The 17,003-nt window shown below is 37.9% G+C and overlaps 1 protein-coding gene across 1 annotated transcript; it reads left to right on the top strand.

Moving 5' to 3' along the window:
- Nucleotides 1-1,119: 1,119 nt before the first annotated feature.
- Nucleotides 1,120-12,137, top strand: LOC125470157. The gene is made up of 7 exons (XM_048568700.1): nt 1,120-1,351; nt 1,433-1,744; nt 1,852-2,088; nt 2,347-2,441; nt 2,546-3,110; nt 3,767-3,798; nt 11,907-12,137. Exons 1-7 carry the CDS (start codon nt 1,120-1,122, stop codon nt 12,135-12,137), a joined length of 1,704 nt encoding a protein of 567 aa, XP_048424657.1.
- Nucleotides 12,138-17,003: the final 4,866 nt, after the last annotated feature.

Raw genomic sequence — 17,003 nt, 5'->3', positions numbered from 1 at the left:
TTTCACACAACCAAATTTTGCTATTTTTTTTTCAATGCCTCACCTACATGTAATCCTAACATATCTCTAATTAAAATAAATAAATAAAAACAAAAAACTTCCTATTCCCAAATTCTTTATCACTCTTTTCCTCTCTTTTTCTATTTCAAAAACAAAACTAAAAAATTTTCTCACACACTTTGTGTGTGCCCATATGCTAGTGTTCACAAAGACAACTGTGTTTTCAAAAGCTTTGTTTTTGCCCACTCATGTTTTCTGTTTTGCACCCCTCCAGGTTCTAGGTAGTTGGTCATCCTTGATGGCTCATGAGGATTTTCACGGCTGTTCTGACATCTCTATAAATAAGTAGGGATCTTTTCCCTGTTTGTATAATTAGTACTTAGTTGGTTCAACTACACTTTTGTTTACCTATGCTCTGATATTTGTAGAACTTGCTTGGTACCTTCACTCACTTATATTATCTTAGTTTAGATAAGTTTGGTTTTAGGTTTTTTTATTTATTTGCATTTCTTTTATTATCATTTATGTTGAGCATTTTGGCTACGTCACCCTTACGTGACAGCCAATACATCTCGACCTCGGTTAGGGTGTGTCAGTTTGGTATCAGAGCTAAGGTTTGGCAGTCCTTTGTCTTTTGTTGGCATTCTAATCATTTTGATATTTGATATCAGAACCATGCCGCCTCGTAGAGAGCCACGTACTTCATCTGAGTCTAATTTTCCAGATATTGCACAACTTGGTGAAGCTATTGCTAATGTTATTCAGTCCTCACTCCGTCCACCTCAGAGGACTCTCTTGGAGACTATATATAACTTAAAGTTGAATAATTTCGTTGGTACTGAGGGGTCTGAGGGAGCTGAGCGTTGGATCAATTATGTTGAGAAAACCTTTCGAGTGATGCAGCGACATGGAAATCTTCCTGAGGACAGATGGGTCGAGAAGACCACTTGGTTTTTGGGCGAGGAGGCTGCATCATGGTGGAGACAAGAATATTTCTAGTTGTCAGCGAAAGATGCCGCAAATTGGGATGTTTTTAAGCATTTATTTCAAAAGATATTTATACCTCTGGAGTATTTGGATCGTAAGAGGAAATAATTCTCGCATCTGAAGTAAGGGAAAATGTCAGCTATTGAGTATCATTGGAAGTTTACTGATTTGTCCCAATATTTTCTGGAGATTGTTGCAAATCCTACTGAAATGCTTCAACGTTTTAAGTGGGGTACTCGAAAGAAGTGGCGTTCTATGGCGACTACGACTCTCTGTTCTACATATCAGGAGTTCGCCGAGGTTCTACTTTGGGTTGAGGGCTTCGAGAAAGCTCCAGATGATAGTGATGAGGAGGAAGAAAAAGGTAATGCTTAGAAAAATAATACTCGTAAAGATAAATGGCAGTCATCTTACGGTCCTCGTAAAACACATAACTTTAAGCGAGGTGGTGCTAGTTCTGGTTCATCCAGTGGTGGTTTGAATTTTGCTACACCGCGGAGGGGCGGCAAGTTCACAGGAAGTTCCCGATTTCATTGGCAGAGGAATCCTAACAGTCTTGCTGCTCCACTACGCCGTAGGTGTAATAATCGTCATTTTGGGGAGTGTAGACAAGGTAGTAGTGGATGTTTCACTTGTGGCCAGATGGGGCATCGAGCTCACCAGTGTCCACAAAATCAGCAAAAGCCCCAACCTCATGCTTTACCACCAACCGTACCTCTTCAGCAGATTCAGGGGATTAGTAGCTATACTCCGACAGGTTATGCTGGTGCTTACCACTATCAAAGGGATGTAGCTCTGTATTCTAGGGGAGCTTATCCGTATCTAGCATATCCATATTACTAGGGTGATTATCCACCATATCAGGGAGGTTATGCGCCATATACACTGTATCAGGCGGTGGATCACAGTGGTACACTAGAGGACCATCTCAGAACTTTGATGTTGCTTCTAGTAGTGCTGGTTCGTCGAGTCTACCTAATCAGCCTAGTCAAGGACGAGGTCATCAGGGAAATAGAGGTTATGGAGACCGGCAGCAGGCGCAAGGCCATGTTCATCATATCACTTTGCAAGATGCTCAGAACAATCTTGATTTGATTATGGGTACGTTGAATATTCTTGGTTATTTTGCTAGAGTATTAATTGATTCAAGTGCCACACATTCTGTTATTTCTCATATGTTTGCTCAAAAGACTCAACCACACCCCACAACCCTTGGTTATGAATTAGAGTTTTCGATGCCCAGAGGCAAGACTTGTTATATTAGCTAGGAGTATCAAGGATGTCCTATTATCGTTGAGGAAGTCATTATGCCAGCTAATCTTGTTCCTCTAGATATAGTCGATTTTGATGTTATTTTAGGCATGGATTGGTTACATTACAATCATGCCAAGTTGGACTGTTATGAAAAGGTTGTCATTTTCCATCAGCTGGATTTACCTGTGGTTACTTTTGTGGTGAGCGTTGTGGATTGAGACAGAGTGTTATCTTGGCCATAAGAGCGAAGAAACTATTGAGGAAAGGATGTCAGGGCTATCTAGCTCATGTGGTGCTGAATTAGGATACTTCTATTCGTGTGGATGATGTTCGGGTAGTTAGACATTTCCCTGATGTTTTTCCTGATGTTTTTCCTGATGATTTACCTAGACTACCATTAGACCATGAGGTGGAATTCACTATAGATTTAATTTCAGGTACTGATCCTATTTCTTTAACTCCTTATCAAATGACTCTTGCAAAATTGAGAGAATTGAAAACTCAGTTACAAGAACTTGTTGATAAGGGTTTCATTCAACCTAGTACTTCACCATGGGGAGCTCCAATATTGTTCGTGCAAAAGAAAGACAGAACTCTAAGGTCGTGTATTGATTATCGACAATTGAATCGGGTGACGATTAAAAACCGTTATCAGTTACCTCGTATTGATGACTTGTTTGATCAGGTTCGGGGTGCTTGTGTATTTTCAAAGATTGATTTGAGATCTGGGTATTATCAGTTGAAGATTAAGTGTGAGGATGTTTCGAAGGCAGCTTTTCGGACTCGTTATGGTCATTACAAGTTTCTTGTAATGCCATTCGGGTTAACGAATGCTCCAGCAGCCTTTATGGACCTGATGAATTGGCGAGGTGTATTTTTCTATGTCGGGATCATGGTCTTTTCTAAGGTTTAAAGGTTCGAAGTGGGTCTTAATCAATTTTATAGGGACCCTAAATTAGTTTTGGAGCAGTTTGAACGTTGGAATAGGCGACAACACGGAGTTGCAGGTTGGCCAGTTGTTCCAAGCCTTATTCCGACCAATTTCTGTTGGTTTTAGGACCTCAAATAGGTAAGATTGTGTTTTTCTAGTTGAGAGCTTCAAATCCATATAAAATTTGTGTAATTTGGTTGAAAAATGATGAAGATATTAAAGTTTTAAGATTTTCCAGAAACCGACGGCACAGACGGCGGCAGGCAATAGATTCTGACGAAGCCATTATCGAAGAAGGAGAATATTCCATCAACTTTGACAGAATATACCTACGACGTCATGTAACTCTATTAGTTTTTAACTAGAATATTCTATTATTTAACGAAATATTCCTTAACGTTGTTAAGGATTTCGTCAGAGTGCTAGGCAAGTGACTGCGCATTGCCGGTGTGTGAGACGTCAGGAAATTAATCTAAAAATATTAGGGTGTTTGTGTTGTTGAGTAGGTCACATTGGTATATTCAAACACCTTATTTGAGCAACGTATGTGTATGTGCTTTAAAATTAATGTAAAATTAGTTATTTTGCATATAGGTGAGATTTACCCGGAGGACGAGTGTGGTCAGGTGAGACTTGGGGGCTACGATCCTGCTACTTACCACTGAGTGGGCTTTTGTTTTCTATATATATATGTATATATGCTTATGATTCCCAAAAACTATTTTAAATGAACGTATGTTTTAAATGTCATGCCATATGTGCATTATTTGCTAGTATTGCATTAGTATAGCTATGCATAGTATTGGATGAGACTGCGGAGGCTTAGGTAAGCTTCAGGTGAGTACATCATGATGGTATTGGTTACGTTGTGTGTGGTTATAAGTTGATGTATTTTGAGCTCATTATCCTGCACCTCAGTGTTAGTGCTCCTACCCGTGGCAAGGGCACAGTCCTTCATGTGATGTTCACCTCTTACACCACACGCTCACCTTGGATTGCACAACCCTGTCGTACAGACCACAATAAGTGGTTCCGACTCGTATGTGACCTGCGATTATTTGCACAGCCTTCACGTGATCATAGCACTTGAGCATACTTATCTACACCCAGCCCTATCGTACATGCCACAATAGGTGGTTTCGATTCATGTGCAGGCACTTGATGAGCTATAGATTCAGCCGTACAGTTCACATTAGGTGACTCCGGCTGACATACTATTCTACATTGATTCGTATCACCTAGCTTACACATTTTATGGTTGAACATCCTGATAGGGCATAGATCTGTTTTCACTGCTTCTAAGCATTATCCTTATGTACCTACGTGTTGTTATTAGTTTAGAAAAGTTTGGTTTTAGGTTTTTTTATTTATTCACATTTCTTTTATTATCACTTCTGTTGCGCATTTTGGCTATGTCACTCTCACGTGACAACCAGCACGTCTCGACCTCGGTTGGGGTGTGTCAAAACAACAGGTCAAAATGATTTCACAAAAAATAAAGATATTTTTGTTATTTTATCCTTATTAGCGAAGATTTTAGCTGAAAGCCAAATATAACTATATAATACACGAGTATAATATTAGAGAGATCACATTTTTGATCGAGAAGCCTACCTACTTCTATATATGAATCTGTTCTTGAATATTTCAGATTCATCATATTCCTTAAAAAACACAAACAACCATTTAATATTACTTTTAAAATTCAAAAGAGAATACCGGAAATATAACCAATTCAAATATTGTAGAAATTTTGAATCAGTCTTTGATTTGAATATTTGAGATGGTTTAATTTTCGTCTATTTACTTGGCAATCAATTGGAAATACATTCAGAATGGATCATCCATGCCATAAGCTTTGACACTTGAAAGTAGAAACCTTAAACTTCAGTTAATATGCAGTACTAAGCTTCAACAACTATTTTCTTCTTTATTTTATGGAGAAGAGTACTTGCAGTTCATCTACATATAACTCCTAAAAAGTTATGGACATTAGTTTAGTAAAGTTGATTAGAGCAATGATAGGTATTTTTATCACCTGCAAAAGTAGGGATAAAAACACTTAAAAACACTTGCAAGAGAACAAGGTTGTCGTAGTATAAACGGCTCAAGCAAGGTCGTTTCCGCAAGGATTGAATAAATAATTTATGTAAATACCAAATCTTAATTAATTATTTAAAAACAAAGATTGGAAAAAGTTGATTTTGAATTTAAAAATAATAAAAACGAATTTAATTAAAATGAATAAAGAAATTAGCAAAGTAAATAAAACAAAGGAAAACGTATTGAAAACCAAATTGTAAAAGCCTAGGGTTCCGCCGTCCCCTTAACAATCCTATGTAGATTTACCAATTACTTATGAATTACACATGCAACTTTGAAGGTTAGGTTTTCCTTATGCATATTCTACTTGTAGCATTCAAGCTAGAACGTATATCAAATATGCAATCTGTCTGTGGCATTCAGATCAAATATAAACATGCATGACTCATTATGCTTTGTGAAAATCCTTTGAAAACCATGCAACCCCTAAAAGGTGGCATTCGGCCTAGGTGAAATTACAACTATCAATCACAAGAAGCAATACTCAATTCTCCGGTGGCATTCCGACCGAATTGCATCCGATTACTTATCTAAACATCCTAATGGTAGCTAAGCATTAAGATATAAAGACATTTTAAAGCACCGAGATTAATAATTCAAAGCATGCATGTATAATCATTACCAATTAAATAAAAACTACATATTCATGCTAAGGCTTAAGGCATCGTCCTAGCAAACGGAAATTAGTTACGAACAACCATAAAACAAAAGGAATTTTATTGAAATAGAAACAGGATAGAAAACACCTTCAAAATACAAAGCGTCAAAGCCTAGCTAAATTCTCCACGTACGTTCCCCCAATGTTGCGTAAAGAACCCTAATGGGTAACAAGCCTTATTTATACTACTCTAATTAAAATCCTCCTAGTAAAAGGTCTTAAAATAAAACTAGGAAACATAATAAAATAATAAAACAGAAAATTAAAGGTTTTCTATTTGAACTAGAATTCGGAGTTCTCAGAAAATTAGTCTTTTGACTGACCAAATCAACTCCGATTTGATCCCAAAAGCTCTCTATTTAAAGCTGAAGATGTCCCCTACAAATCCTCAAATGGAATCTTCCTCAAAATACCCAAAACGTCCAGAAACATCAATCTGGGAAAGCTGCACGCTGGGCCTTAATTTCATCGCCGCGGTCAAACGGCCTAGTAGAAAAATCTGGAATTTTGATACAATCATCTTAAAAGGCACACGAACATCCTTCAATTGGAATCACTCCCAAAATTCATCCTTTTGATCACTTTTTGCTCCAAAGGAAGTCGAATGTCCTACATTAGAAATATATAACAAAGTATCAAAATTCTACCAAAATAACCAATAAATTAATACTAAGATTAGAGTAAAATATATAGAATAATATGGACTCATCAAGCAATATGTGCGTTCTTCCATCGACAAATTTGAATTTCCGTCCTCATAATTTAGATGAGTATAGTGTGTGGTTGTATCGTTTGTTAAAAAACAAAAACTCTAAAACAAATCTGCAATACTCCATGGTATTAGCAAGAAATTATATAACTGAAAAGCTCTTAATTCACAATAATATTATTTACACTAACGAGTAAGAAATTTGGACTAAGACACATAATTGAGTAACAAACTCGCCATTCAAGGGAATGAAAGAGCTACCACTTACAAAGTGGAGAATAATACCACTACCATAATGCAGTTGAATTTTATAGTATGAAGTAGGTTAAGAACTCTACAATTACGAACCCACAGATATGAGCCCCACGTCCAAAACTAATCTTACGGTTTCTTCATGGAAATGGGTCTTTCTCATTTGTTTTCGAGTAAAGTGCTAGCTTCTAGAAACAATAAACGTGCTAAACATTTGTTTTTCAGATTTATGCTTGATCCGATCTTTTTTGTATAACTTTCTTGTGGCTTTGGTTGTTCATCTTTTCTCGAAGCATTAAAGAGGCTATGACCTTAATCTCATATAATATCTTATACAAGAAGTTCTCCCTAAATTTATCAACATATTATTTTATTAATTCTTCCCAACACCTTACCAAACGCATCCTCCTTTTCAATTTTATACTATTCAACTCATCATATTTTATGTGACGTTATTCAAAAGATAAGTCAAACAGAAAATTATTTAGCACCTAATTTATAACTATTTAGTTTTTAATTTACATTTTCAGAGATACAGTAAGGAAATATATGTGACAAAGAACATGGAGAAAAGGATGAAACAACTATGGTGAGAGATGTGGGACATATAAAATCAGAATTTTTCCAAGTAGTTTATTTGCATGCATCCTCCTTCATTCATCCATCCTCCTTTACTTTTCTTGATCCTCGTTACTCTTTATGTAATTTGATGTTTCTTCACTTGTAAGTTTAGAGTTTTTTGTTCGTCTCCAAATTATTATGGCGGACTCATTTTGTGTTTTCACTTAGCCTTTCACCCGAAAAGTTCAATATATGTCAATATATCACTGTATTATTGTAGTATGAATTTAACGAGGGAAGAACGAGGGAGATCAGCCAGGGAGAGGAGAAGACAGAGGAGGACTTGAGGAATTTTGTGAGTGTTATTCTTCATGCTTTGTGCATTTATTTATACTAATAAGCGAGATAAACTTTCTCTCCAACTAATAAAGTTGTACAAGGAAAGATCTTCCAGATCTCATAGGATTCCTATATATAATCTACTAAAATTTACACAATCACATTTCTAATGGCATTAGAGTGTAACATAAATTTGTTTATTTATTTGATTATAATAAAATGATAATATACTATTATATTTGTCCAATTTATGTAAAGATACATGATTCTTGAATGTAATAGTTTCGAACTCTTATGCTTCTCTTAAATAAATATAATAGTTTCAATCTTCCCCTCCTCTTAATAATAATAAAAAAAATTGTTTACATAAAGTTTGAAGCCGTTTTATGGACTATAGTGTTTTTTTTGGGGACAAATGATAAAATAACCTACACTAAATTAATCCAAATTACATGGAGAGAGATTTAAATAGGTGACCTCGATTGTAAAAGCAAATGGTTTTAATCAATTAAACTACAAACCACTTGCATTTTATAAAGTAGTTTACTCGTATGATACTTAAAAGAGAAATATTAATAAATTAAGAAATAAGCTATTGCTCGATCTTCCTTTTTGAAAGTTTCCATTCCCTTGTATTATCATGTTGATCGTTAGATGATTACATCATAGTTTGATTTCATGAATCATGGTTAATATGAAAGAGATGTGTTATCCACACACCTCTTTTTACTTCTTCCACATCCCTTATTAATTTTTGTCATTTGATCTTCTTCAATTCATCTGATCCGACGGTTAAAAATTAAAAAAATGTGAGAAAAGTAAAAAAGAATGTTTGGATATCATACCCCTTTAAATTGAAGTTTCCACATGCGAAGAAAGAAATCCTTTTATACGAAGAGGGTAATGTCCATGTGGGAGCACACTCGAAAGCGACACGGATAAAAGCAGGTCAAAACTCAAAAATATTATGTGGTGCCGTTTGACATGTGTGAAGATAAGTAGTGATCATGGTTGGTGACGCAATGTATGTGGATTGTTTGAAAGTATTAAGTTAATTTAATTTTTTGATACAACCATACTCTAAACAAAAAGATTCCACTGTGACCTATAAATCAGTCATTTACTAAGTATCAAAATCAACATAAATATTATACATCCTTATAATCTATGTGAGATTATGAGTCAAATTTGAAATTTTTTACTTATTAAATTGTAATATTACTTTGAAAATTTAATTTAATTAGAATACAAGAAATTGAATATATATCATCCAAGGAAGCATGGACATAGATAGGAACGATATGCATCACAAGGCACGAGTTTGATATGCACAGATTTGGACACGTGCTGTAATTCTTGGTTCTTGGTTTTTAATTATTGATAATTGCCCCAAAAAGAAACCGCCAAAAATGCGTGTGAGATTTTTCAGTGTCATCGGTATTCGGGATGGTACATCACGTGTCACTAAACAAATTGTGAGATATGTATGCTAAAAAGTAAATAACTTAAAAAATAAAATTTCCCACCATTCCTATCAAAACACATGGTGCACCACTTGTATTCCCGTCACAATGAAAAATTTCTCATGTTTCACGGCTTGGGAGGAACATCATTTGTGGCTCACCTACCATTACACAATGGGTGGATTAGGTGTTTTTTTTATTTATTTTTTTATTTTTTTAGTACATCAATATTTTTATACTAAAAAGAGGGGGAGTTTGGTAAAACTACACAATAGACAACCTAATTTAGTATCGAATTCGCCATCCACGAGATTTGAACCTAAGACTTCTCACTTCTAAGTGAAGAAGAATACCACCAAACCATAATACTAAGACCATCTCCAACCGAAAGGTCCAGAGGGCCGAAAATAGCCCGAAAACCGTCTCCAATCGAGGGCTAAGCCAAAGGGCCCGTGAGCCCCACAGGACAAAAAAGGGCTAAAGAGCCAACCGGCTGGCCCAATCTAGCCAGCCAACCAACTCGGGCCGGGCTAGATTTTTCATTATTAATACATTTTTTGTCAAATATATCTCACAATATTGTCCTTTCTTTGTTTTTTTTTTTTTTGGGGCCAAATTTTTAATTTTTTTTTAAATTCCCCTTCTTTTTTCTTTCTATAAATACCTAAGCCATTCCTACACCATTTTTCAAATAATTTTCACCCTTTTTAAATTTAAGTTGTTGTAGTTTTTAAATTTAAATAATAAATTATGTTTGACCCTCAATTGAAGGCGTTTTTTGTTACAGGGCTAAAACAAGCCTTATGGTCCTTTGGTCATCGGTTAGAGATGGAGGCAAATATGGTCCTGTACTATTCATTAAAATATTAATATCTTGGAGGGCCAGATGGCTAAAACGAACCCTCTGGCCCTCGTTTGGTTGAGATGATCTGAGTGACGGAGCGGATTAGGCTTTAGCTTACGTACTTTTGATTGCTTAATAATTTATCATTTACACTTTGTTTTGGTAATTATTTTGTTTTTGATTTTTTTAGTATTATTATTCGTTAAATAAGGAAAATGTAAGAAACATATAAGAAGGATGACCAAAGGTTAAGAAAGGGGGTGGGAAAAAGTTGAAGAAATACAAAACACAAGAGATAAGGTTTTAGGTTCGATTTTCGTTAAATACTAACCTATTGTGAGGGCCCACTTCGCAATCCCTTTAGTGTAGATAATATCATTTGTTCCCAAAAAAAAAAAAGATGAAAAGGAAAATAATAAACAGTAGCAATAGTAGGCCTCGACTGCTTTTGTCTATCAAGTCGTGGATCCTCTTGAACCTTTTGCCCTAGCCCACGCTCATGCTCCCTACCAGGCACATTGTACCAATCACCTTCCTCCACGCCCTAACCAGCCTTTTCATTCTTCCTGGCATGGTGGTCGTGGTAGTTTTTGTTGTGGCCATGCGAGTGGTAGTCGCGATGGCTCATTTTGGGGTTATCCACCAATTTTGCGGGTCTAGGTGTCTTTGGTGCTCTGCCCTCCTTTTGGTGCACTTACTGCAACTCGCTAGGTCATCATTTCACAACATGCATTCATTGTCCTACTGCTCCGTCGCTAGGTTTCATGCTGCTCTAGGCTATGATTCGGATCCAACTTGGTTTCTTGACACTGGTGCCACCCATCTTGTGACCAACAATTGTGGTAATACTTCTGCCAATTCTTGGTGACGGAGATGCCCTTCCTATTGCTAATAGTGGTACAATTTCCCATCCCCTAGGTTCATATAAATTCACTCTTAAAGATGTTTGCATGTTCCTAGTTTGAAAAAGAATCTACTTTTGGCTTCTAAGTTCACTTGTAACAATAATATTGTTGTTACTAGTTTTCCTTATGGTTCTCTTATTACAGACTTACAATTTGGTTCTCCTATCTTTCAAGGCGATTCTAAAGATGGGCTATAACCTCTTAAACCTATGCCACATAGTTCGTCTTGTTTGTCTGCCTTCTATGCCGCCTCCCTCTCTATTTGGCATTCACGTCATGGTCATCCATTCAATGAAGTATTTTCTCATTTAAATTTAGGTTTATCTAGTTCTCCTACGTTATTTTGTGAGCTTTGTGCGTTAATTCATTAATTCATTGCACCTTTTCTCTTTGATGCATGGATGACTCTTAATATTTAGGTTACTGGATTTAAGTATTATGTTCTTTTTAAAGATTATTATAGTCAATACTCGTGGATTTCCCCTATGCATAATAAAAGTGATGTTTTCTCCCACTTTAAAAGTCTTTATCTTATGGTTAGCAATATTTTCAACATTTCTATTACATTTTTCCAAAGTGATAATGGCACAGAGTATGCGAATCACATCTTTCGTGATTTTTCCATATCCATGGCATTGTACATCGTATCTCTTGTCCCCACACTCTGCAACTGAATGGCCTAACGGAACACCAGGATTACTGGTGTCTCGATCCTGCCACTAGTTGTGAGTAGATCTCTTGCCATGTGATTTTTTACAAAAACACATTTTCGTTTGCTCAGTCTATTACCCCTAGCACTGTCTCGGGATGCACCCTGTTGGTTAGTCACCCTGCTGCTTTTTAGGTCTTACCTAACACATTTCCTATATCTAATTTTGCCCTAGCCCATCGCATGATTAGGGCCACACCCTTGCTCTTGCTGATGCAAGCCTTGTTCTTACTGCTTCTGCTCCAAGTCACTACGTGGTTGGGCCTGTGTTTCAGCCAATTTCTTATGTGCCTCCAGCATTTACCATATTTATCTTTGGCCAGCCTCTTCAGCTCGGTCCAGTTATAGCAGCCCCTGCTGCTCCAGAGCAATTCATGTCCGCATTTCCTGCAGCTTCAGCAACGACTCAACCTGCTGTGTAACCATTTTCTTCCTCCCATTCGAAGGTGATTTGTTCCAAAACAGGGTATTTTGTACCCAAACTCCACACCGACGATACTAGACATTATCCTTTAAAGAATTAGTTAATATTGATCAATTCCTTGGTGGAATTAGCGAACGACATGTTTAAAGTCATGGGTAATTCCACTACTTTGTGGGCAATTCCACTACTTTTTGGATTGGACATTTAGGATACCAGTTACATCCCTCGATAGGTGGAAAGTAGTTCAGGTCTTTTGTTAATAAGAGAAAGGTCATTGCTCACTTGAAAGCACGCTCAAACACCAGCCACTAGTCATATTACTAGATTAAGATTTAGGTTCCAAGGTAAGTAGAAAACTTATCTTTGTTTAGCTTCAATGGCTTCCGCATGTTTACAAACATATATCTTCTCTCATACTACTCAGGTAATTACATACTTCGTATAGTTCATCATCAATTTGTAATCTTATGACAATGTTGAAGTAAAGGTTAAGTTCCAATACTACTCTCACTGCCCTATAGAGCCTACTTGTTTTACGCAGGTAGCTCGTATTCTGAAATGATGTACCTCTGTGATTAAGGTTTAATGCCTTGCTAAAAATAAACTTGGTCTCTTATGCCTCATCTTCACTGGAATGTTGTTGGTTGTAAATGGGTATTCAAAGTTAAGCGTCATGCTTGATGGTTCTAAGAATGCTATAAAGCCCGTCTCGTGGCCAAAAGGTAGCATTAGCAACACATATTTGATTATTGAGGAAATCTTCAGTTCCCTGGTCAAACCTGCCACCATTCGCTTAATTATTAGTCTTGTTGTTACTCGTGGACGACTATTTCACTAGTTTAATGTAAGAATGTGTTCTTATAGCCATCTTAGTGAGGATATCTACATGGTACAACCCACTGGTTTTGTTGACCCTCAACGGCTCAATCATGTGTAACCTCCACAAGGCAATTGATGGCCTCAAAAAGGCTCTGATGCCTGGTTTCAGCAGTTCAGTCATTCACCAAGGGTTTGCTCAAAGTCAAGTGGACCCTTCCTTATTTACTTTTCATTGCGTTAAGTATAAATTGGTCATTCTACTTTATGTTGATGATATTGTATTAATTAGTGATAATCAGATAGCTATATCTCGATTTGTTGCTTTTTTGGCCCAGGAATTTGAAATTAAGGACATCGGCGCAGTATACTACTTTCTCGGCCACTTGCCTCTGAATTTCATTTATCTCTAACAAAGTATGTTGTTGATGTTCTGAAATGCTCAAACATGGTTGACTGCCAACCGTGCTCCACTCCCATAGCAAGTCACGCACAATTATCCAATAAGGTGTGACTCAACTTCTAAACTTCAGTGAATTCTGACAACTGGTTAGTTATTTTCATTATCTCACTCTCACACGTCTTGATAATGCCTTTGTCGTTAATCATGTAGCCCAATTTATAGCTCATCTTTGTACTATGCATCTTAGTGATGCCTTTACGCTACATCAAGAGCATTTAGGAGCTTGAGATTCAATTTCATTGTTCTTCGAATCTTCCATCTTTTACGTGGCTTTTCTGATGCTAATTGGGTTGGATGCCCTGACACCCACCATTCTACGCCTGGGTATTTGCTTTTTCGTAGTCCTAACCTTATTTCTTAGGGCTCTTCTAAGCAACCTCTAGTTTCTCATTCGAGTGCTGAATCAGAGTAATGGGTTCTTGGTCACGCTTATCTAGAATCTATCTGGTTATCTTATGTTCTTTGTGAGGTCCACTAATCGTCCCTATGTCCTATTCTTCTTTTCAGTGATAATTTGAGCACTATGTATATAGCTGCGAATCCAATTTTCATGCTTGAACTAAATACATAGAATTGGATTATTGTGGAGCCAAAAATAATCACAAGGCGACATGTGGATTTTTGGACGTAAGAGGACAAAAATACCCTTGAGGCATAACGAGATTCCTACGCGCGAGTAGCGGGCAATCATCCTTCAACCAAGCCAAAAGTGCTCAAAGTAGGCAACAATTCAAAACCTATCTCATCAAATCCCTTCTACAAGGTAACTCCCAAAACCTATTTCATTCTATATATCTTTTACCTCACTTTCCCCTTTTTAGCTAATCCATTAGCTATTTATTTATTCATTCCATAACCTCCAAAATTATTCCTTCTAAAATGTGTTATTTGGCTAATTAATGGATTAACTACCTAATTAATCCATTAATTGCCAAATAAATCACCCATTAACCACAAAATACACCCAAAAAACATCCCAAAGGCCGGCCACCTTTTCTCCAAAGGGGACCGGCCATGCCCTATATATACTACCCATTTTCTCTAAAAACGAGAGTTTTCACTCTTGCTAAAATTCTCCAAAACTCTCAAACACTTTTCTCTCTAAATTCTAACTTTGGCATCGGAGGTTTTTCGGCCAAACCGCCCCTCCCCCCCATTCATCATGGGCGCGTGAGGCTTTTGGCCTTGACCTAAGGTGTTATTTCTTTTGTAGGTGCAATTTTGTCCAAGATCAAGAAGGAAGAAATTTGCATCCACAAATTGGTGCTTTCATTGAGAGTTGAAATTCACACTCGTAAAAGACTCTCGCATAAAAAGGTTTTTTCTCTATTTTCTAGTCCACTTGTATTTTTCGTACGTTCTTATTATTAGAATTTTTTATTTGCAAAGATTCTTTGATAAAACGAAAAAGAGAAATAAGATGGCTAGAAATTTAGAAAACTCCGTGAGTGAAAATTACAATATTCAAGAAATGGGACCGCGGCGATTCAACGAGACTAAATGTGATCCTAGGGGGAACGGCACCACCGCCACAAGGTTTCACCATGGGAACCACCGCGGTGGCCACCCATGGCGAGGTCCATGGCACCACTACCACGGCTCGAGCTGTGCCACAAAAGCAAGCCCGAGCCGTGCCATCCAAGACTCATGGCACCAAGGCCATGACCTAAGCCATGTCACTCCAAGCCCAACACGAACCCAATGTGTTGCCAGAGAAGTATGCACTTGGCCTAACTCTAGCAGACTATTTCGCTCTAGCAGAGAAGCATGCACTTTAGGACGAGGCTCGCCAATGCACATTCAAGGACTTAAAGAAGTACCCGACATCACCTCTCTATTATCCAAACTGGAAGCAGAGGAGGAATGATTCATATATTTGACGATATCTGAAGCAGCAATAAGCTCTACCATTATGCGAGAAGAGCTGGGGGCCCGACTACTTGTATTCCACAGTTCAAAAGGTCTCATCGATGCTATTAGAAATTCAAAAGCTAACTTTGGTGATAGTTGTTACAACCTGAAAGCTTAAGTTTTACCTTCAAAAGCACGCAGTCATCTTCATGTTGCATTATTCCGCCCAATCCAAACGCGCGACAATAAAGGCATAGACCCTGCCAGTTGCAAAGTTTTTTGACGAAGACAATAACTCGGCCCAAAAGACATGCCAAGGGTAGACAAACACTGGAATGACACACTCGGAAGCAAGTTTTGTCCTTGTCGCCCCAAAAGATTCTACATGGGAGCAACATATACCGGCAATTGAGCACTACCTCCTACTGCATATCACAGGGCCTTAGTAGACCCTTGCTCCATAATTTAACTATAAAATGGTCCAATACCAGCAGTTGAGCATCTACTACTCCGTGTAACACAGCCTTAGCTCCATGACTCCCTACCATGCACTAAGATGCTAAAAAGTTAGTACAAAATTGTGACCGTTGCCAGCACTATAAGCCAATACCAACACTGCCTACCAGTGAGCTACACCCGCATACGAGTCCTTGGCCGTTCATGCAGTGGGTAATCGACCTGGTAGGACTTATGTCGCCTACTACTGAGGGCAGAGGCATGATGATCATGGCAACCGACTACTTCACGAAATGGGTAGAAGTAGAGCCCAAGACAACCACGACTCAAATGGACATAGAGCACTTTATATGGAGAAACATCATTTGTCGATTTGGTATCCCACAGTCTATTGTCACTGACAACAACCCGCAATTCGTGGGCAAAGGTATAGCAAAGTCCTTCCAAAAGTATGGCATCAAGCAACACATGTCCACGCCAAGATATCCTCAAGGCCATAGGCAGGCCGAAGCATCCAACAAAATGATCATCGACTGCCTCAAGAAATCCCTTACCAACAAGAAGGGAAAATGGCCAGGCGAACTTCCCGGATGTCTATAGGCATATTGCACCACTAAAAGACGAGCAATTGGTGAGACTCCTTTCTCTTTGGCATTTGGCTTAGAAGCAATCATTCATCCCAATGTCATCAAGTCAAGTATCACTGCTCTACTACTAAGCATTGAGCAGAACAGTAAGGAGATGGCCACAAGCTTAGATCCGGCAGAAAAGAAGCGCGAGCAGACCATTACCCGCATTATAGCCAACCAGCAACAGCTCATCTTCAACTACAACAAAAAGGCCAAGATCTAGCAGTTCCAGCCCAAAGATCTTGTCCTAAGAAAAGCCTTCATCACTGCTCACAGAAAAGACTTTAAAAAGATGGATCATATCTAAGAAGGTCCGTAAAAGATCAGCAGAGTAGATGGCAAGAGTAATTACACCCTCGCCACCATGAAACGATAAAAAGATGGAAAAGTAGTGGAGCACCTACAATATGAGGAAGTACCATGTGTGACCTCCCATTACATCAAAGCCCGAAGACTCAAGCAGCCCGATAGGCACCACCTTATAAGCCGGCACTACTTCACAAGTCGAGGACTATCTAGTTGTTATGCAGTTCCTACCTTACAACCAAGTTCTCGTTCGTTTCACTCATTTTTCAATGAGGAATTTAGAAGTAATCACAACTTGGCTCGACTGCATGCTTACAACAACTGATCACTCCTGCACTTCAAA

This window comes from the organism of the source record quoted next, unplaced genomic scaffold (assembly GCF_019419815.1).
Source record: "Pyrus x bretschneideri cultivar Hongxiangsu unplaced genomic scaffold, Pyrus_bretschneideri_v1 Contig49, whole genome shotgun sequence".
In the NCBI taxonomy this organism is placed as follows: domain Eukaryota; kingdom Viridiplantae; phylum Streptophyta; class Magnoliopsida; order Rosales; family Rosaceae; genus Pyrus; species Pyrus x bretschneideri.
The sequence above is the reverse complement of the archived record's forward strand: the minus strand, read 5'-3'. Positions and strand labels throughout refer to the sequence as shown.

Excerpts from the sequence above, each read along its gene's own strand:
- LOC125470157 (XM_048568700.1), top strand. The coding sequence starts at position 1,120 with ATGTCAGCTATTGAGTATCATTGGAAGTTTACTGATTTGTCCCAATAT. Across the intron at positions 2,442-2,545 it reads TACCTGTGGTTACTTTTGTG|GATACTTCTATTCGTGTGGA; the intron begins GTGAGCGTTGTG and ends GTGCTGAATTAG. Across the intron at positions 3,799-11,906 it reads CGGAGGACGAGTGTGGTCAG|GGCCACACCCTTGCTCTTGC; the intron begins GTGAGACTTGGG and ends TCGCATGATTAG.